This window comes from Manis javanica, chromosome 1 (genome assembly GCF_040802235.1).
Source record: "Manis javanica isolate MJ-LG chromosome 1, MJ_LKY, whole genome shotgun sequence".
Taxonomy (NCBI): Eukaryota; Metazoa; Chordata; class Mammalia; order Pholidota; family Manidae; genus Manis; species Manis javanica.
The window spans coordinates 63,964,656-63,988,110 of NC_133156.1; the positions used below are offsets into that span (position 1 = coordinate 63,964,656).

General features: G+C 32.2%; 1 protein-coding gene across 13 annotated transcripts in view; it reads right to left on the minus strand.

Annotated features, from left to right (window-relative positions):
- The window catches only part of FER (FER tyrosine kinase), a 461,718-nt gene that overhangs the window by 375,821 nt on the left and 62,442 nt on the right, over positions 1 to 23,455 (minus strand). For 11 of the 13 annotated variants that reach the window (XR_012129973.1, XM_073233126.1, XM_037011947.2 and 8 more), the window contains 3 exons: positions 4,651 to 4,834; positions 2,432 to 2,569; positions 1,718 to 1,837 (listed from right to left, as the gene is read on the minus strand). Coding sequence is in view for 12 of the 13 variants with exons in the window: in XM_073233126.1 (XP_073089227.1) it covers positions 1,718 to 1,837; positions 2,432 to 2,569; positions 4,651 to 4,834 (442 nt within the window). In the remaining variant the exon portion in view is untranslated. Of the gene's footprint in view, positions 1 to 1,717; positions 1,838 to 2,431; positions 2,570 to 4,650; positions 4,835 to 14,411; positions 15,578 to 23,455 lie in introns of those variants that run through there. The other 2 variants (XM_073233145.1, XM_073233138.1) reach the window with 2 other exon arrangements.

Consider the following 23,455-nt stretch of genomic DNA (forward strand, 5'->3'; position numbering starts at 1 on the left):
AAGCTAATAACATGTAGCTACTTTCAATTTTACCACATTATACTCCAATACCTGTATGCTCATTCTTTCTTGTTTATTAAAATAAATTGATAGATTTTAGCATAAACTTCTTGAAAGTATTAACCCTTGCAACCTTAAATAAGTAAATATATTTTGGTGACTAAATGAGTGCATTATTTGAGAGCAATATAATGATTTAAAAATAGGAGTAGTTAATGGCATCTTCTTTCACCAAGCAGCACAGAAATTAAGAAATGGAATCTGTCACTGTCCAAGAACTAAGAAGCTCTACCATCCATTTTGCGTGGTGTGTTCAACTCTATTGTTCAGTGCAGGATTTCTCAACCTTGGCACTGCTGACACGTCACCGTATGATTGCTTGCCGCTAGAGGCTCCCCTCTGTACTGCACTGAGTTTAGCAACACTCATCACCTCTACCCACTGATACAGAAGCACCTTCCTTCCCTCCTGAAAATCAAAAATGTCTCCAGATACTATCAACTGCTCAGTAGGGACAAAAACTGCCCAGGGTAAAGAACCACTATTTTAGTCACAGCTGACATTGCAGTAGCATATATAAAGTCAAAGTGAGCCTCCTGAGAAGAGCTTCAAAACTTGGGGAACAGCTTCAAGAATCCTGATATGGCTACTAGGAAAAACCCTGTAATGCACTCCCACGTCTCCATTCCTCTCTTCAGTATTCAAGCCACCGTAGTATTAAACCTTCATCTTGTAAAGGTGATTCAACAAGCATTTGTTAGTTTCTTCAATCCCATCTGGCCAACATTAAAGACATTAAAACCCCTTTCCAAGAGCTAGTCCCAGGATCCTACCACTCAAGTTAATTATCTGTAACCCTATAGTGTTACTGAACAATAGAAAAGAGATTGTTTAATGATATTAGATGGGGACATTTGGCTCAGTCTTTTAAAGTAAAGCTCCAACAGGTTAATTGATATAACATGTCTAATACTGCAAAGAAAATGAGTGCATAATCATTTCTAACTATTGTTCTGACACAGAGACAAGTACATACAGTGCTTATCAATAAGTGTTTGTTTTTGTTTTTCCTGAAAAAAATCAAGATAGGTTAAATATTTAAAAGTAGAATTCTTGAATTATGTTTTCTAAATTTAAAAATATACTTTTAATAGCCTTTATATTTGAAAAGGACGAAAACGCACATTGAGATTTCTCAAAACTCGTTTAAAATTTTATGCAGTGATAATAACAAAGTGAAGAAGGAATTGATTTAGTAGCCTATACCAGAAGATATCCCTGCTTAAAGAGAACTCAATTGAAAGTTAAAACTTTGTATTAAATGCTTTTGACATCTGAGTCTCTTCTTATCTCTAACACTAAATGTTTTCATTTCCCAATGTTTCTCTCAACAAGTTTTGAGGATGAAATGAGATTTTTTAAAAATTAAGTTTTGAAAAGAACAAAGCATTATTCCAATATAAGATAATAGCATTGACTGGATAAATGACTATAACATCACACAGAATTTTGATTTTCAGAATCACCAAAATTAGTGATGATAATGAGTAAAGTTAACATATTTATCAAAACATTTATTCTGACAAAATAATAATCAGTTCATTTTTAATTAACTTTTCATTACTTGCAAAAACTAAAAATTAGAATTTTAAATCAGATAAAGTATAACTATAACTAATAACAATAATTCAACCATTCAGATTTTCTAAATACTCACATTACTTGCAAACTTTCTGCTGTTAAATTATTCCACATAATCTCATTTGCCTGAAGATTTTCATTTTCTTCTAGTAAGGAAGTATCAAATTCAATTTCTTGCTCTTTAGCAGCTGTTGTTCTAATAAAGCATATAGAATAATTTTGATCGATATGAATTTACTATCATAATATACCTAAATATACACCAGACAGAATATTTGTTCTTATCCAAAATTATATTAACAAAGTAGAGTAAACACAAATAGAATAAATCAAATTAAACCCCAGGCCTCATGTAATTTTAGCCTGAGTTTCCTCATTTGTAGAATACGGATATTAACCTGTTTACAGATATTATTCCTGTCACAATTATAATGTATATAAATATAAATATAATGTATATACAATAAAATGCATGCATGGAAAAGTAACTGGCGTATCATAAAGTTTAAGATATATAAAGTCTATAGTATTATTATATAAACATTAAAAAGAAAATATAATTTCATGGGTTACATATGGGTTTAAGCATACAGTAACAACTGGAAAAGTTTTAAAGATTATATAGGCTAGTTATCACCATTGAGAAAGGACTTTGAAAATAATCAATAGCAAACAAATTAATCTGAAATATCCTGTGTTCTAATATTTATTTTAATTTGGTTAAATATTAGATTAGAAAAATGAAATACTGTCATAAGTACTGAAAAAGGAAAGAATATGTCATACATACCTATGAACATCTATGAAATTATTATATTCTGTGCTAGGGTCTATCTGTTCAACTGACATTTGAATCTCTTTATGGACATTCACTATTTCTTCTGTAACAAGACTGGTTATCTGGCTATATTCATCAAATATACCTTTTCTGAAAAAAATAAAATTTTACAACATTTCAAAGTTTATCAATCTCAAAAAGGATTCATAACAATAAACATAAGATATGTAATATCACTATCAAAATGTGGGCTTGTACACCACCTTAGTTCATACACCTGGACAGTAAAGTGAAGGAATTATACAAAACACAGATTAACAGCTTACATTTGATATGATAACTGTAAATGATCTGGAATAAGACATTACCTTTTCCAACATATATTTGCCATGTCCAAAATGTAAGGTCAGGGTTGATTACTTTCTATTTCTAAACACTATCTCAGAAATGTTGGATTCTGTAACATGGAACTGTGGATCAATTCCTGTCTCTTTAATGTTTTATTCCAGTGTGTGCCATTTCCTCACATGCCCTCCCTCTTGATCCTTCTGTCACTCCCAGGCCTCTACTCTTTTCTGTATATATTATTGGAGAGTTTTATACCTTCAAGAACACCTCTCTTCTGCTGACCTCCACTCAACCGCAAAAATGTCATGAAACTTATGAGCCTTATGTAACAAATGCAAATGGAAAAACGATTCTGTTGCAAAGACCCAATCCGCAACTTAAGAATGCTATGCTGTAAAAATACGCCATTGGTCCATTAGCAGCCTCAACAAGTGTAGACAAACAAGCTTATTTTAATATGCCCAAATAGATGTAAGGCATTGTTTGTTTTTATTTTCTAAAATTATCACTCATAGAAAAAGTAATCCTTACAAAATTGTTCCTTATTTAGTATTCTCCCCTTACCTTATTTTAAATAAAAAAATACAGTTTGGCAAAAAAAAAAAAAAAAAGATTTAAACTGCTTCAGGCAGTGCTAGTTTGTAATAATTACAGAAATCACCTGAAAAAATTTAAAGAAAATGGAGAGGAAGAGAAATTTAATTGAGATTTAGTAAATATCCCTAGGGTTATGATCTCATAATTGAGAGTACTGAATGATATTAATGTAAATGAGCCTCTCTAGATAGCTCTCATAAAGCAATACAGTAAGTGATCATGATGTGGAGACCACTAATATTCATCTTTAAAGACAAATGGGAAGAAATGAAGAAGTCTTCTAATGTTATATGAAAGAGTACTTATAACATGGGTTCATCATGCTTGGGTTTTCTTAATGCTAGATCTAAAATAATTTGTTACAAAGTAAAGATTCTATGCTGTGGGGAACTATTATACATCTCAAAAAGATGTTTTAATGACAATGAAATATTATTATTGAAGATTCATGTGAAGAATTTGAAAAAATATTGATTCATGAAATCAGAGTAGGAAAGGAAGTATTTCTGAATCAACAGTATGTAATTTAAAGGAGACATAATTAAATATTTTAAGTAGATAGTTCACTATTTTACCAACACTTAAAAGTTTATATCTTCAAGTTGACCAAAAACACTTTTTTTATCTTCTTACTGGAAAGATGGGGTATCACCTGAACCAGTTAGTAAGGAGATGACGTCTACCAAAGGGTGGCTTATCTTTTTCTGTCATACTGATTTGTATGGTAAATTGACTTACTTACCAAAGTATACTGTTAATTTCTTGAAGGCAAAAATGGTGACCTACTCTTCTCTATGTCCCCAAGTACCTGATGGTGTGGTTGCATACAGGAGAACTTCAATAAACATCTGTTGACTTTAATTTCATACAGTAAGAAGCTGGTAAATAAATTTTCAAAAAATTCTCTCCTTTGGGCTTCTCAGTTGCTCAAGGTTTAAACATTCAACCCTCTGGAGACAGATATTCACTTCTTAACACTTGTCAACTAATGAATTTTTTCTTTTCACCTAAATTTTCAGCTGAATGATGTAGAGCAAAAACATACAAAAAGACGGGCCATTCTTGGGGCTACCTAGGTTTAGGAGATGAGCATAAAATGAAGGGACACCAAAAGTGAAAATCAAGGAAGATCGAAGTACAGCAGGTCTGAAATACCCACTGGGCTGGGTCAATAATGAAGTTTACAAAACCTAGACCACCTTTACACATAAGCTTTACTAGGAAAGAAAATAATATTAAAATCATTTTACGAACAAATTTTCTGTCAAATAGGAAATGTATCTTACAGTGCTTTTATCATTTCTTCTTGCATCCTTTGTAAGGAATCCAGAAGCAGAGGAAGTGTAGTGTCATAATACTGATTCTGGTGAAGCTGTGCCCCTTTCAATGCCAATACATACTGATTATGCAACATATGAAGTTTCATTGTGGCTTTGTCATAACGTTCCTTAGCTTTTTCAGTTTCTTTCCCTGAAGAAAACATTGAAGAAAGTTATCAAAGAGATAATAAAAAAGTTTTATCTTCACTATGTGCAAACTGGATGACTACTATCTTATGTTACTTAATATATTTTATTAATAATCAACAAAAGTTGGTTGAACACACACTATGTGCTCAGATCTATGCAAAGTACTATTTATTCTCCAGTATTTTGCACACAGGCTGCTATTCTATGAAAGAGGAATGCATTGCAGTAAATGTTTGGTGAATGAAAATTAATCTACATTATTTTGTACAATATGATTCTTCACATCTTTAAGGGGTTTACACCAAATTGGAACAACAGGGCACATGAAACTTAAAATAAAAAAAACAAGACAATTTATAAATACTGCCACATTTTGAGGTCTGTGATAACAGTAAAGACAAGGGAAGGTATTCAGAGGAGGCTTCGTGAAGAAAACAAACCTTAAAAGATGGGTCAGGTCTGTATAGGTAGGGTGGTTTTGGACTGTGAATGACTTGAAAATCAGAGAAATTCAGACTTGATGTGGGAAAAGTTGAGATAATGATAATATTAAGAACTAAAACTTTTTGTGATTGCTTTATTAAAATCATGCAGAAAATATTTACAAGGTAATATTCAGAAATAATCAGAAAAGATTGACAAGGTAAATGAATAACTCTATAAATAAATGAACATTTTAAGCAGTCCTTCCATTTTTGATGCAAACTAAAAAAATATTTCTTGTAAATTATTTAGATTTAGGGAATAAGCTTTTCAAAATATTTATTAATTTTGTTCCCTTTCCAGAGAGAGTTCTACAAATAAATCCTCTCCCAAAAGTAGATCTTATGTTGAGAATCTTGGACACCAGAGGATATCCTCTGCTGCCACTCTGGTTTGGTTCACACCCTTATGAGTATCTTTTTCTACAGTCAGAAAAGCATTCCCTATCAGAGAATATCTTTCAGCTCAGGGACAAATGCAGAGAAAAAGTCAGGGCTTTTGAGCAGAGAGAAAAACTCAGACCATCCGACCGTGCCATACAGAGCAATAGAATGAAAATGATTCCCTTTCCTTCCTCCTCACCTCTAATTCTGAGGCACAGGAACTACATCTAGCTGGTAGAAAAGGGAACCTTCTCAGAGCACTGCTATGTCCTCACTACCTACAAATCCTAGTGTTTTCAAGTTCTACAACCACCACTGACTTCTCCTAGGGAGATGAACATAATTATTATATAGAGCATAATCCTCTAGCTATAGACCGTTAGGTGGTTCCTGCACTTGCTTGGGGTTATTAATAATTGTCCCAGTTATTCACAAATCTTTGTCCTAGATAACCTATTTCACTTTATAACATGAAGAACTTCTCAATTAGAAAGTAATTTTATAACCAGAGTATCTTTCCTAACCACTCTCACTGCTGACCAGACACAGGGTCTAACACTAGAATGGGAGGTTAGGAACAAATTAAGTAATTCAGTTCTGATCTAAAGAGATCAAAAAAAAAAAAAAAACATTAGCCACTAAAGAAGTGGGTTTTCTCACATTTTGACTACCACCCACAGAATAATATATTTTATGTCATGAACCAGTAAATAATAATAACAACTTTAAAATATATAACTGAAATAAGAAATTCATGAAATAATGCTTCCCTTTAGATGCCCTGTGATTTTTTTAAAATTCTATTATATTTAAATTTTGAATTGTTTTAAATGTGCATTAAGAAAACAATTTTTTATGTCAGTTAATAAATATCCTTAGAGAAGGTCTAACTTATTCTCTATGGCTCTAGGGATAATTGTATTAACTTAGCAACTAATAAATCAGTTCAATAATACTCATCACAGTTGATTTTTAACATTTTCAGGTAAAACATCATATTACACGTTCAGTTACTATAGTAGTTTTTTCATAGAATACTATATCTATAAACACTGCTTTTTAGTAGCCTTCCTGCAGAAATATGACAACTCCTTTTTCTCACTACACACACAACTCAGGATTAGGCTCCTACATGAAGCCGACATCAGATCCGAAGTGCACATCAGACCAAATCCGATCTTTGGGCTAGAAGCTAAGTCATATAAATCCCTGAATGAGAATGAAAACCCCCAATCCCCTGCTGCTGACGCTGCCAGAGCAATCCCTTCTTAGGCCCTTTTCTTTGGTTCTTTGTTTTTAGGTTTTGGGGTTTCTTTTTTTTTGATTCACCACTTTACGCTCTAAGTTTAAAAATTAAGTTTTTAAAAAAGGTTTTGTTTTGTTTTTAATGTAATGAGACTGTGTTTAATGTACACCAAATTCAGTGAAGAGAAGGTTGCGAGGGCTCAGAGAAAGGTGGCAGTAAGGGCTGCAGTGGTGGGTGGAGTGGGAGTGGGGGGCGTAGAGGGCAGATGAGCATGACACCACCTCCCAGAACCTCTCTCTTCACTAAGGACTCACATTGTTTAAGTTTAAGTTTGTTACTTGAAATTCAACAAATTCTTACAACAGAGAATTCAAAAGGTCATGTACAACTATATAGATAAATTGATTCCAAGTAACAAAGACGTTTTATAGAGTCTACATTTTCATAAGAAGAAAATAAGGCAAGCATTTACCAGGCAAGAATATTAGAGTACTGTGTTCTAATTTGCTAATTTTTATTGTGAATTCAGAAAGTGCAACTAGTGAATTCAATTAATTCCATATTTTATGTCACTTTTTAAAAAAATATTAGTTTTTATATGAACTCTATTATTCTTAATTAACTACTTGGATTTTTTAGTATAACTTCAGGAGTCAAGCTCTCCACACAAAAATTTTCCTGGAGACATTTAAACCATTTAAACTACCCATCTGTCCTCCTATTCCACAGATTTTTAAACTGCACACTACCCATCTGTCTTTCTAGCTGTGCAGAAAAATTCACTAAACATGTAACACGCAGCTCACTAAGATTTTATAATCCAAAATAACATGAGAAAAGAATTTCCCAGATATTTTTTTCTTTATCAGTCTAGTATGACAAACAAGCTGCAGAAGACTATTATAGCTAAAATCAAATTATTAACAGCTTATTGGTGGTCATTAACACAACTTAGAAAAAAAATTTAAAAAATGCCTTTGAAAACATCCAGGCAAAATCCATTACATTAAAATAATAATAACAAATTTTTAAAAACAGCATTGGGTTTAAAACTGAATTTAAGGGTAAGTTTTAGCAGGGTTTTTTTTTTGGTTTGTTTTTTGTACTCTACAGCTCATATACACTTGTGCATTTGATTTTAAGGTGTACACGTGCATATACATGATCAATCAAATGATCCATATATTTCCCTCCCTCCCTCCCATGTAGATATGAACAAAAAATTTCAAAACACTTTCCATTACTTGGAAAGGGATTCTTTTGTATTATTTCCTGTTCTGCTTTAAAATAAATATCAAGGTCCTATAGAGACTATATAAGTAAATTCAAGGTACAGTAATACCATGTGGAAACCAAGGTTACAAATTAAATTTTTTAAATTCCGTTCACTTAACAAAATATATTTAAAAAACTACCTATCATGATTCTTGCCACATAGCTTTTTGGTGCAGAATATCTCAGATCACTATTATATTTCTTAACTTGTAAATAACTATGTTTGAGCTTAAAATTAATGTGAAGTAAACAGAGTGAATAAATTCTTATTGACAGACACCAAATTATACCTCTGTTGCTGTACGTTTTTTTTTTTTTTTATGACGTGAGGGATTGAAGCAGGGAGTAAAATTGTTCTACATGTCAATTAACAGGGAGGAAAACATCCAATTTTTCCTTCTCCAAGTAATGAAATTCACAAAGAGATTGAATTATAATTATTTTGCCACCACTTGTTGACAAATCTGTTTAATGTTTGTAATAACAGAGTGTGTATACAACATGTCATGCCATAAACAATATTATGAAGCTAGCAAAACTCAATTATGTACATATGACATTTACATGAGACAGGCTATACTACTCATTAAGCTAATCTAGAAAGTCAAGTATTTCTGATTATAAACTTCTGAAGTATTTGTCATTAAAATGATATACAGTGGAAACCCTCCTGATAATAAATAAGAAGTGATTATTTTCTAAAAGTAAAGTACCTACAAGTAGACACTGCTTTGGTTTGGATAATTAAACATTCTACCATCTTACATTTTTCTTTCTTTCAAAACATTCCTCCACAACTATACAATTTTTACTAATTACTCTGAGCAAGGAGAAATGAATAGAAATTCCTCTTAACTTACAAGTTACTTGAGCCAAATGGTCAAAAATGCTTTTTCAAGTATGATAAGTGGGAACAATGAATGAGCTACCTATTTTACTCAGTATTGTTGGCAATAACAATGTTAAGAAGTTTTTGTCTTGGCTTCTCCATTGAGTATTGCATAACCCAAGCAAGTCATTTAATCTAAATTTTAGCTACTAATTTTTAATCATGGAAGCTTATATGCCCCTCTCAGTTCATTGGGTTGTGATGGATATAAAATGGCTGAAAACTGTTGAAATGCAAGTTAACAGCAAAGACTAAAGAAGAGAGAATTTGAGAGCTGTAAATAACCTTCTTGATCATATAGTCCTAAAGAGGATTAAAAATATAGTATTTTATCTGTACTATGCTACTTTTAATAAATTTCCTAGTACAAGAAATTTGATATATCAATCAAGAAATATTTACTGGATATATATTACATGTTCTAAACTGTTCAACTAAAACTCATGATTTTTTATTTAAAAGTTCAGCATAAAATACTTTAAATAGCAAGCTCTCTAACTGTATATGATATCATTTCCTTGCATATACTGATTACTAGATTCGGTTGACCCACATTCTTTTAATGCCATATAACTTGAATGACATATCATGTTAAGATGTATATTCCATAATTTAATAAAACTATGATTCTGGGTAGGTGGGACAGGGCAGCAGCCATAATTCTAAATCTCCCATATGTAGTCAAAGATGTTAATAAAGAACATAAGGAAAAACAAATAAAACCCTCAGCATAATAAGCAGAGAATGCCCAAATTTTAAATTATCCGTGAGTAGAAAAATAAACACCAAATCTCTGCAAATATCTCTTACCCAACGACTATAAGCCTTCATGGACACCAAGGGCTGTTATGGAAAATAAAAAATAAAAAAAAAGCACCTAAAGAAGGGTTAGAAGAGCTAGCTAGCAATATGCTTAAAACTACCTAAAACTACCATCAGTAAAAGAAGGTCTACTCTACATGTGAAAACACTAAAAAAGTGTAATGGTCAAACAGAGAACTAACCACTAAAAAGGGACTTAAAAGTTCATGTGAAAGGCAAAGAAACCACTCATAGGAAGGTAACATTTCAGAGGGAGAAATGGTTAAAATGAAGGAAGTTTGGAAAGTGCAAAGGGAAAAAGAAACAAGAAAGGAAAACTTAAAATCCTGCAGAAAGAAAAAAAAAGATAAACAAAGAAACGAAAGGACACAAATCTCTGTCAAGAACATGAAGGGAATGAAATTTTATCCAACTTGCAAGCTAACAAATTAGCTTGCCACTATTTCATGGATGTGTGCAGAAGACATAAGACTCCTGGGACAGAGCCAAAGGACAGCTATTTCTCATAGCAATATCAGTAACTAGAGTATCATCATTTGTGGGAAAAAAAACCCACCATAAACAAAGTCAAATGACAATCAACTAGTAGAAAATATATGCATTACGTGTAACAGACAAAGGGCTAGTCATTGTAATATATTTTAAAATTCTTAAAATTTTAAGGAATAAAGACCAAAAACTTGACAGAAAAAATAAGCAAAAAAACAATTCACACACACACAAAAATACTTTAAAATGGCCTTTAAACATACAAAAAAGATGATCAACATCACTCCCTCACTCACAATAAAAAAAAATACAAATTAAAACTACAAGATGCCATTTCTCACCTACCTAACTGGGAAACACTTGTTTAGGCAACAGTGTGGAGAAACAGACCTCATACATTTCTGGTAGTAATACAAATTGGTACAATCCTTATAGAAGGAAATTTGGCAATACATAACTAAACTACACACACATTTATCTTCTAAACCAGCAATTGCACCTGTAGGAATTTATGCTTAAGATATTTCTCCAAAAAGCCCACAGGCACAAGGTTACTCATAATAGCCTTATTAGTAGTAGTGTATATAATTGGAAAAATGAGAAATAAACTATGTGTCCATATATAGGAATGTGCTTAAATAAACTTATAATGAAGTGCTATGCAACAGTTAAAAAGAATGAGAAAATAATCCACAAATTGAAACCTTGTGATTTTTCAGGAGACAATGTCATACAGGAAAGCAAAATGAAAAGCGGTATCATAGTATGGTAGTTTTGTGTAAGAAAGACAGATAATCAAAGAAGGTATTCTCTAAATATATAGTTGTTCTCTAGTTGTAGAGTTGTACAGCTCTGACTTTTGGAATCATTAATGCTTAACCTTTAATGAAATAAATAAACAAAATCAACAAGGGAGAGGAAAATGACTTAAAATGGGATACAATAAAAACAAATTAACCAGATTTACATTTCCTGTGAGTAAGACAGCTATAACAAAAGGAGTGGGGAAGAAAAGAATTAATTTAAGTAACTTTGGAGAATAAAATCTGACTACAATGGAAGACTAAAGACAAAGAGCTCTAAACAAGTACTGAACTATAATTAGTAAATTTCTTTTTTCAGAGTCATGAGTTAAAAATTTGAAATTATTTTCTGTTATGTTAGGATTAAGAAAATAACTAAACAGATTGTGAATAACAGAAGTCAGGTTTTCCACTGCCAGAGAAATAAACTGCAAATACATAAACAGGAAAACATAAGAATGAACTCATCATGTTGAACTGGAATTAGAAGTATCAAAGTGAACTCTTCAGTTTTAATATAGATAGATCTACAGATACAGAAACAGGCATAGACGTACTTAAGTGTGTGTGTATATACACATTTGCTTATTTCATATATCGGTCCTTTGAGAGGACCTACAATAAAGACAACCCAGTAGCAATGAAAACACCCAGTAGCCAAATATTAGTCTCTAAACACTATTTTCCATTAAAAGGATTATGATTCATTAGAGAAATGGAGCAAGAGCTAGAGGAGGAAAAGTATAAGATAGGCAAGGAAAGAAAACCTGGTTTTAATATGTATGTTTCAAAGAAGGTATGTTTCCACTAAAAGTAATATTAATAGAAAAAATAGAATATGGAAAAAAACTATCATTCTACTTTACAAAACTAGTCAAGTGTGCGAAAGGAAATAACATGTAAAGCAAATAAGGGCATTCACCCTTTAAATCCTTATCCAGATTCCATTGTGTCTTAGGTTCTGTGAGGGACACATAGTCATATTCTCTTCCTAAAAGATGCTTGACAATAAAATTAAAATAGAGGCTTACAAAACATTCATCATAATATTAGGATATAATAGTAGAAGAGGGAGAGTAGAGATCACCATTTATTTAGCATGGATAACCAACCAGTCACTGACCTCAAGTTCCCAATAATATACTATAATATGCAAAGTTATCTAATAAGTTGATGAATATCCTTAATGAAGTGGCTTCAATGCTACAGTTATGCATAGAAAAAAATACATATATATATATATATATATGTATGTATATATGTATATATTCAAAAAGACATATGCACCCCTATGTTTATTGCAGCCAAGATATGGAAGCAACCTAAGTACCTATCAGTAGATGAATGGATAAAGAAGATGTGGTACATATACACAATGGAATACTATTCAGCCATAAGAAAGAAGAAACAAATCCTACTATTTGCAACAACATGGTTGGAGCTAGAGGGTATTGTGCCCAGTGAAATAAGTCAGGCAGAGAAAAACAAATACCAAATGATTTCCCTCATTTGTGGAGTATAACCACGAAGCAAAACTGAAGGAATAAAACAGCAGCAGACTTACAAAGTCCAAGAAGGAACTTGCAGTTACCAAAGGGGAGGGAGAGGGGACGGAAGGTAGGGAAGGAGGGAGAAGGGGATTGAGGGGTATTATGATTAGTACACATGGTGTTGGGGGGGATCATGTGGAAGACAGTGTAGCACAGAGAAGACAAGTAATGACTCTGTGGCATCTTACTACACTGATGGACAGTGACTGCAATTGGGTACAGGGGGGGACTTGATAATATGGGTGAATGTAATAACCACGAAACCTTCATAAGAGTGTATATCAATGAAACATACACACACACACACACACACACACACACACACACACATGAAAGACACAGTACCAGTTTCCTCTGGAGGAAAAAACTGGGTAATGAGTAGGAAAAAAGTTTTCACTGTATACTGTGATTTTTTAATTTGAAAACATATTAAATATAAAGAAGGAGCCCATGAACCCCATTAAGGAAAAAAAAAAAAGACAATATCAAGAAAACGTCCACAAGCCCTCACCAGCTCTATCCTCTTATCTGTTTAAGGCTGTGTATTTAGACTTCTCTCTTAGACTCTTACTATGAATAAACTGCCTTTGCTCCTAGCTAAGACCAAGCCATTCACTTGGGTATTGTATCTCTCCTCTCCCACTCACTCAAGGACTTTGCTCCAGCAATTTTTCCTTTCTGCTGTCTCATCAGTTTTTCCTTTTCTGTGGGAACATTTTCATCAGCAAACAAAATGGAATAGCTCTTAATTTTAGAAGAAAATCCTCCCTTGGCTCTACTTTTTTTAGCTACTTCTATCTCTCCTTCCCTTTACTGAACAACTCCTGAAAATATTTGTCTATACTAGTTACTGCCAGTTTCTTTCCTCTCATTCTTTCTTAAACCCATTCCATTTAGGCTTCTCCCCCTACTGCCCTACTGAAACTGTTCTTGTCAAAGTCACCAATAAACTACATCTTAGTAAATCTAAATCTTAGTCCTCACCTTAAGTGTTAGTAGTATTCAACCTAGTTGATCTCCTGTTCTTTTGAAATCCTTTCCTCTTCCATTGGCACCCAGATTAACATCCCTTTGGTTCTCCTTTTATCTTACTCTTCCTTGCAATTTACTTCTCATTTCCCTGACTTCTTAATATTGGGCTCATTCTTAGTGCTCTTTTCCATATAATTAACACTCTTGGTAATGTCATCAATCTCATGATATTAAATACCAGCTAACATTCAGATATACACTTTTACCTCAGACCTCTTCTAGGATCTCTCTAGAACTAGATATCCAAATGTGTACTTGACATCTGCACTTAGATGTCTAATATGAGTCTCAAAAACCAGACTCCTGATCTTCACTTCCAAATCTGCACCTCCTACATTTTTCATCATCTCAATAAATAACAATGCCATCCTTCCAGTTACTCAGGCCAAAAGTATTAGAATCATCCTTGACTTCTTTCTATCATACACTACATCAATTCATCAATTCCTTTACACTCTATTTTCAATATATAGTTGATCCTTAATATTCAGGGATTCCATATTGCCGAATTCTACTGTCTACAATGTATCTGTAATCCCACAATCAACAGAGTGACTTCCAAGTCAATTTCAGACATGCACACACACAAAGCAGCAAAGGAGTTACCTGATACACACATTCCCAACTGAAGTCAACAAGGCTATCTCTGCCTTTTTGTTTCAGCTCTCACATTGTAAATTTTTTGCAACTTTTTATCTGCATTTTTTGCATTTTTTGTTGATGATTTTGCTGTTTAAAATGGACTCCAAATTCAGTGCTGAAGTGGTATCTAGTATTCTCATGTTCAAGAAGGCTGTGATATGTCTTACAAAAAAAAACAGGCATTAGATGGCTTTGTTTAGTTATGAGCTATAGCACTGTTAGCTGTGAGTTCAATGTTCATGAATCAGTATATTAAAGAGGGTGTCTTTGAACAGAAACACACATACAACGAAACAGTGTGTTGATCAATTGCCAAAAATATCATCACCTTGCTCACAGAAAAACCTAATCCCTATGTTATGTCCACTAGGGGTAATGATTCAATACTCAGCCAATGCTAATTTAGGGCTCACAGTGATTTTATAGAACAAAACTACCATAGATAACAAGAATCAACTATATATCCAGAACTTTACTTCTTATCATCACAGGTGCTACCACCTAAATCCAAGCCAGCATGTGCCTTTACCTGGATTACTCCAATAGCCTGGAAGTAATCTTGTTACATATATCCTTCCCCTACCCCTCAGACTATTCTCAGCAATACTACCAGAATTAGCCTGTTAAAATATAAGTTATTTCACGTTATCCCTCTGCTCAACACCCTCCAATGGCTTCCCATCTTACTCAGGGTAAAAGCCAAGTGTCTTAAAGGAACGATCAAGATCCTGCATGATTTGTTCCTCCCTTGCCAACCCACAATCATTCTTCCTCAATGATTTCAGCTCATACTTCCACATCTTTTATTAGTCCCCCAGTTTCGGCCACACAGGTGTCTATATTACTCCTCAGATATGCCAGACATGATCCCTTCTCAATGATTTTGCTTTGACTGTTTCCTCTACCTGGTGTACTCCTTGCCCCATATAACTATATGCTTCCATCCCTCATTTCCTTAACTCTTCACTTAAGTCTCTCTTTCTCCATGAAGCCTAACCTGACCATCCTCCCAAGTCCCTATGCACCTATCATTTTTCATTTTTCTCCACCATACTTACTGCCATATAACATACCATATCTTTATTCTATTTATTTTATTAATTAACAATCTGCTTTAAAAGGTAACTGGATAGGGGCAGAAATTTCTGTATTTTTGTTTGTTATCTACAATATCCCTAATGCAAATAATAGTGCCTCACCATAACAAGAAAATGCATAAATTGGTAGTTTTTATTTTTAAAAACTAAATTTAAACTTAAATAACTTTTAAAAATTGATAGTTATAGAAAGATTACAATTTTACCTTCTGCATCTGTTTATATCATCTTTCTAGTAATCAAGTCCAAAACTAATATTAAGAAGCTCACCTATAAAATACAGAAGAAAATCAACAAAAGGATATAACTTCTTTAATCTCTTTAAATGTGAAACTTCCCTTCTGTATTTATTAAAACTAAACAAAGTAGAGACAAATCAAAGTACTGTACTTTCATTTTACTTATAGGAAGTTATCTGCAGAATATAAATTGATAATGTAGCATATTCTATCCCACGTAATATTTCAGTACCTAATGAGAATATTGTAATTGTAACTCCAATTTCTATAGCTTTAACCCAATGGAAAGTAAATTAATAACTATGAGTGCCATTATTCTTTATGATCTTAGAAAGTTCTATCACATTAAGCTCCATGCAGTGAAAAGCATTCATGACATAGTTAGCTATTGGTATATCATATATTAATAAGTAGGTTCAAAAAAAGAGAAAAACCTCTCACTTTCAGGTCACATCAATGGAACTGATAATCAACAAACATACCTTGAACTCTACTTTGGTCTTTAGCAAGTCCTATAATCAAAATGTATTTCTTCCATATGTTGAACCAAGAGGTAAATTTGAATTTCAGAGTATTTTTCTAGAAAACTTCCATACATCATCCATACATGATTCTGATTTTTTTAATTCTCTAAGATTTAGAGATGATTGCATAAGAAGGCTAGTTGCCATTCTTGACGGACTTAAAATGAGGAAATGAACTAAAAGAGCCTTTAAAATGTTTTTCTCATTTTTTTAAAATTTGGATTTATTTAAGCAGAAATTTAACCATCTGTCTCAAGTCTGGATTCATTTCAAAGTGGTTTTCATAATTAAAGTACTCTAAAGAGACAACTCAATGGATCTAATCAATTTTAATTGACTATAAAGTATCACAGAACTATTCATAATGCATGAAGAGGCAATTTAAGAAAACCTACTTTCCAATTACAAAAAAATTTACTTTTGAATGAGACTTGCAGCTAATTCCCCCACAGTTCTAACAGTAGGTATCCTCTTATTCTGTCTGCTGACGGCTTGTAAATAATCAAGGGGTTTACAAATCCTGTAGCATTCTTTTTTGTTTGTCATAGAGAAAGAAGAATTTGAAAGAAAATTTGTTTCCCCACTCTTATTATAAAAGTGGGTAAAGAGAGCTCCTTTCAGACTTCTCTAGACTGAATATTATGGGCATGTGTAACGTGGAATAGCTCATATGTCTTGTTTCTTTTTCCTGAATATACATGATAAAGCAAAAGCATTCAGACTTCTACTCATATAAGAAAAGCCCTCACAAATGTTATCATGGCTTTTTTGAGGCTTAGAATAGTTTTAGCCATACAGAATCAATTAAATAAGCTACATCATAATAGGTTCAAGTCATGCCCTCCAGGTAGTAAAAGTTAATAAAATATGGTTACTTTGAATATTATTTGATACTTCAATATATCTTCAAGTAAACTATAAAACCTCAAAGCAAATCATATTTACATTCACTTAATTCAATACCATATGGTTCAATATGGTGTTGCTTACATTTTATAAAATTAGCATGTATTACATTTACTCTTAAAAAATATTTTTTAACTTTGGAAAAAAGTGTTACATGACATATGAACAAAGATCCTGCATGTAGGCATATTGGTAAAGTTGATGCATTTTTCTACAACATAAAAAGTAGGGGATTGTAGTGAAACAAAAAAATCTGGGAATGAATAAAGTCATACAACTCTCAGAACAAATTAGGAAGGATGATGAAGTCCACTAAGACTCCAAAACTTAGGTCAATGTATTAAATACATGAAAGAATTAAGAAAAGACCCAAATCATAATTGAGCAAAATCTACAATGCCTGAGATGAAAAATACACTGAGTGGGGTTAAAGGCAGATTAGACACTGCAGAAGATAAGAACTGTAACTTTGTAGACATAGCCATGGAAATTAATAAAAATGAAACAGAAGGAGAAAAAAAGGGGGGAGTGAACAGAATATTAATAGGCTTTGAGACAACTATAAGCAGCTTAATATACATGGAACTGGAGTCTTCAAAGGAGACAGAAATAGGTGGGAAACAGTAAATATATGTGAAGATATAATGACTGAAAATTTTTCAATTTAATGAGAAATATAAACTGTCAAGTCCATGAAGCTCAAAAACACAAAGACAAGGAAACAAATACAGCAAGACATATCATGATTAAATTGCTCAAAACTAATGATATAAAGAAAATTCTAAAAGTTGCCTAAGGCAAAGAAAACAGGCAAAGCAGCAAATAAGGATTAGAGCAAATTTCTCCTTGAGATGATACTAGAGCAACGTCTTAAAGTCCTGAAGGGGGGTAAAAAATTGCCAAAATAGAATTCTGTGCCCAACAAAAATATATTTCAAAAGCGAAGGTGAAATACAGACTTATCCAGACATACAAAAGCTGAAAGAATTTATTACCTTCAGAGTTACAAAAAATGTTAGTAAGTCAATTAGGCAAAAGTGAAATGATGCCAGATGGAATAAAGAACTCCAAAAAGGATAACCCCATATATAAATATATAACGGTTTTGTTGTGATTTTAAAGATAATTGATTGTTTAAACAAAAACAAACATATCTACAATGTAGTGTGGAGTTTATAACATATGCAAAAGTAAAATAAGGCACAATACAACAAAGACTAGATGACTATATACTACTGTAAAGGTCCTATATTATATACAAAGTAGTATAATATCACCTGAAGGTATACTATGGTAAATTAAAGATAAAATAATAACAAAATGATAAGTCATAGGTAATAATACAACAAAGGAAATAAAAAAGAATCTTAGGAAAAACTTTCAATTAATCCAAAGGAAGCAGAAAAAGGAAAAGGGAGAATAAAGAACAGATGGAATAAATAGAAAACAAACTACAAGAGGACAGATTTAAACCTAACATTTAAAAAAATCACATCAAAATATAGCCTATCCCAATTTTAATTTTAAGGATGCTTTTATCAAGATAAGAAAGCAAGATCCAGCTATGTGCTGCTTATGAGAAATGTACATCAAAAATAAAGACTGAAATATATTACAGTAAAAAGATGAAAAAAAGATATGCTATGTAAACACTAATCAAAGTAAAGCTGGAGTGTTATACTAATATCAGACAGACCAAGTAATACAGCAAAGAATATTGCCAGGATTATAAAGGTCATAGTACAATGATAAAGGGGCCAATTTATCAGGATGTAACAATCATGTCTGCTTATAGATATAATAACAGAGTTTCAAAATACATAAAGCAAAATATTGACAGAACTACAAGGAAAAATAGACAAATCCACAGTTACAGTAGGAGATTTCAATTGCTCTCTCTCAATAACTGATAGAACAAGTAGCCAGAAAATCAGTAAGAACATCTGAATAACACTATTAATCAGCTAGGCCAAGTTGATAATATAGACCACTCCAATCAACAACAACAGAGTACATATTCTCATAGAGTACACATAAAGTGTATACCAAGAGAGACCACACTATGGGCCAGATAATATGTATACATAAATATAAAGGAATAAAATCATAAAAAGACTATTTTCAGACTAAAATAAAATTAAATTGTAAAGCAAAATGGAAACATCTCTAGTAAGATGTCAAAACTTTATGAAACTAAATAACATACTTCCAAATAACCTATGGATCAAAAGAAAAATCCAGAAAATGAATTAGAAAATATTTTGAACTGAATGAAAATGAAAACACAATATATAAACATTTATGGAATGTTTCTAAAACAATACTTAGGGAAAGTTATAGCACAAAACGCCTGTATTAGAAAAGATGAGAGTTCTTAAAAATCAATGATCTTAGTTTCCATAATAAGAAAATGGAAAAAGTGGTGCAAACTAAGGCTAATGCAAGATAACGAAGGAAATAATAAATACTAGGACACACGTCAATTTAACAGAAAGCTGAAAAATAGAAGAAAAAAAAATTAAGCCAAAGCTTATTTTAGAGAAGGTTAATAAAACTGATAAACCTTTAGCCAGAATAATTAGGGAAGAAAAGAGAGAAGACATAAGGTACCAATATCAAAAATGAGAAAGAAAATGTCAACAGATCCTACAAATATAAAAAAGGTGAATAAGCTTAAATTCAGAACTTAAATGAAATAGACAAATTCCTTGAAAGATACACCCAAAGATATTAAATAAAAATTTCCATTTTCTTATTACAGAACCTCAAAAAGAAACAGACACACTAAACAGCCCTACATTAATTAAAGAAACTGGATTTGTAGTTTAAAAACCTTTGCCAAAAAAAGGGAAAAATAAAAACAAGCAGATCCAGATGGCTTCACAAGCAAATTCTATCAATATTTAAGATATAACCAACTGAACACAAATCTTTCTAGGAAATTGAAGAGAAGGTAATCATTCAAAGGACAGCATTAACCTTATTTGAAAATGAGGAAAAGATATTATAAGAAACAAAAATATAGATATACAAAAAATTCACCAACCATATCTAGCAATATCAGAAATGATAAAGCATCACAATCTAGAGGAGTTTATCCCAGGAATGTGAATTATAATATCTGAAGTATGTGAAAACAAATCAAAGCAATTCAGATATATCAAACTAAAAAGAATAAATACTCATCAATAAATAAAGAAATCCAACATCCATTATGAAGCAGGAATAGAAAGGAACTTCTTCAACCTGATTAAAGAAGAATGAAATCTTTGAAAAGCTAGAACTAACTTCGTACTTATGGTGAAAGACTTTCCCCCTAAGCTCAGGAACAAGGCAAACTTGTTTGCTCTTACCAGTTCTATTCAGCATTATACTGGAGGTGCTAGCAAGGGCAGAAAGACATCAATATTGGAAAGGAAAAGGAAAACTATCTTTATTCATTAACAATACAGTCCTGTAATTTGTCAAGTCATTTACTCCTTATAAGGAGGAGTAGAAGGAGGAGGAGTAGAAGGAGGGTCGGTGTGTGTGTGTGTGTGTGTGTGTGTGTGTGTGTGTGTGTGTGAGACGGCAAATTGTGTGTGTGTGTGTGTGTGTGTGTGTGTGTGTGTGTGTGTGTGTGTGATGGCAAATGTTCCCAACATTTATTAACAGTATCTCAGAACCTGTGTGTGTGTGTGTGTGTGTGTGTGTGTGTGTGTGTGTGTGTGTGTGTGTGTGTGTGTGTGTGTGTGTGATGGCAAATGTTCCCAACATTTATTAACAGTATCTCAGAACCTGTGTGTGTGTGTGTGTGTGTGTGATGGCAAATTTTCCCAACATTTATTAACATTATCTCAGAACCTTAGTTCAGCTACAAACTCTATAGATTCACAAAATTGTTTCATGGCTAAACCTAAGTGATTAACCAACTAAAAGAATTCAGAACTTAATATGCAATAGGAAAGTAAAACCTGTATAGCTTTGCATTCAGGAACTTGTTATTCTATATTGCTTTCAAGAGCTTAACTTCAGCTCAGTAAGCTAAAATTTTTTTTGGTTCATTCTCAAGGCAGACTGTTAGGAATAATAATCAACAGACTAATGTCCAAATCAGGTCATCAATTTAAGATAAATATTTGCTCCCTCAACATAGCACAGAACAAAACAATATTTAAAATTAATTAAAATGATGCCACATTCATATTGCAAATGAGTGTTATATTTTACGTTAGTCTGAACATGAACTAGTGTTCTTTCAGATATAAACTGTAACATTCAAAATTTTAAGTATTTTGTGTAATCCAAAAAGCATAGTCAGAACTTTAGAATTTCAGTATTAGACCAGCCTTCCTACTGATCTGCTATCGCTGCTGAACCTACAGTTGCAACAACTGAGTTCTTGATTCTGAATCTATTCTCGATCAAATCCAGAATTTAACCCTTACCACACGAATTATTTCAGGCCCTGTTTCCCCTAAAGCCTTGTCCTTTCCAGCTGGATATTCTATGTTAGACAGAGGTTCTAAATAGATTTTCTAAGACCATCTAATATCTAATGTAATGACTCTGATACCAGAGCCATAGCTTGGGTATTCACTGCCAGTGCCCCAGCAAGACGTAGGGCCCACTGCAGAAGTACCTTGGCCTGACCTGTCCAGATGAATTAAGATTCTGACATAAAGCCTGTAAATGTTGGGAAAATTAATAATCACATCATCCTTATGAAGAGTAAATAACTTCACAAAAGATCTCCTATTTCCATGTTAAACAAAGAAGCCATTTGAAACTGCAAAGTTCTCAAAAACATAACTGTATACTTTTTCATGTAAATGTGAGTATAAAGGTAATTTTGGTTAGAAAAGAAATTTACATATGTCTCATGCATACAACACAATTATATAAGAAGTTATTTTAAAAATACATATTCTATACATTATAAATTGATTAATGGGAGCAATCAAGTTCTTGAAAATAGGAAAATAGTATCACTAATACCTTTAGATAGACAAATGTAAATAAGCATACATAACTTAATTTCAGGAGATTCAATAATATACTTCTTAAAAATCAATTAAAACTACAGTCTTCAGATTTTCTAGTTGCCTCCCTACTATTAATATAAACTAAACAGTGTATCTAGATCAAAAGTAATAAAGAACAATTATTATATGTGAATAATCTTTAATGATGTATTAGGTACAAGAGCTGTGTAAAATTTCATGACATCAGAATTAGATTGCATTTTTTAAACAAATATAAACTATCATTAAAAATTAGTATCAAAACTGATGGATAGTGACTACAATAGGGCATGGGGAGGATTCAGTAAAATGGGTGAAGGTAGTAACCACATTGTTTTTCATGTGAAACCTTCATAAGAGTGTATATCAATAACACCTTAATTAAAAAATTGTAAAAAATAAAAACAGAAACACTTGCTTATTTTGTAGTTGAAAAAATAAATAAGTATCAAAGACTTGGTAACAATTATGTATTTCTTTTTCTGACTAATCATTCTCAACAGATACATATCTAGTGTAACATACTTAGCATAGCTGGATTACAAAACAGTTGAATTAAGTCATCACTTGCTCTGGATGAATTTAAATATGGACATTTATAAGGCACTAATTTGAAAATGTTAGCCAGGTATTAAATAATGATTATAAATTAACTGCTCTGACAGACTGAATAGTAATGCTTAATGTACAAAACTATTTCTAAACTACGCTTGATGAATTGACGATGTCCCTTGTATGAAAGCTAAATTTTGAAAGAGGGTAAGACTTGAAGTTTCCAAGTTAGAATAACAACTAAAAATTGGTAAGCCCCTTGAATGCCTAGGAAATGCCATTTGAATCCCACTAACTTAAAGATGGCAAGCGTTTGGTAAACATTTCTTGATTATCTAAGGTACTCTTAAAAACAAAGCAATAATAATTAGGTATACGAAGTTTGAAAATCTATGAAATAATCGTACAATATTGGGACTTACACCCAAGAATATCTGACTCCAAAGTCTATGACCTTTCCACTATGCCATTTTTTTCTCTCTTCATTTAAATAATTTATATAACTGTATTAACAAGCATTTTAAAAGACATGCTTAAATTAATAAAGAGATCATTATCTCAAAGTAATAAGATATATAAAGTACATGAAAAATAAGTAAAAACTAGAAAACAGTGAACAGGGATTCATCTTCCCTAAAAAAGCAACAGAAACACTGCAAGAAGAAACATGAAGTAAATGTAGGAGTG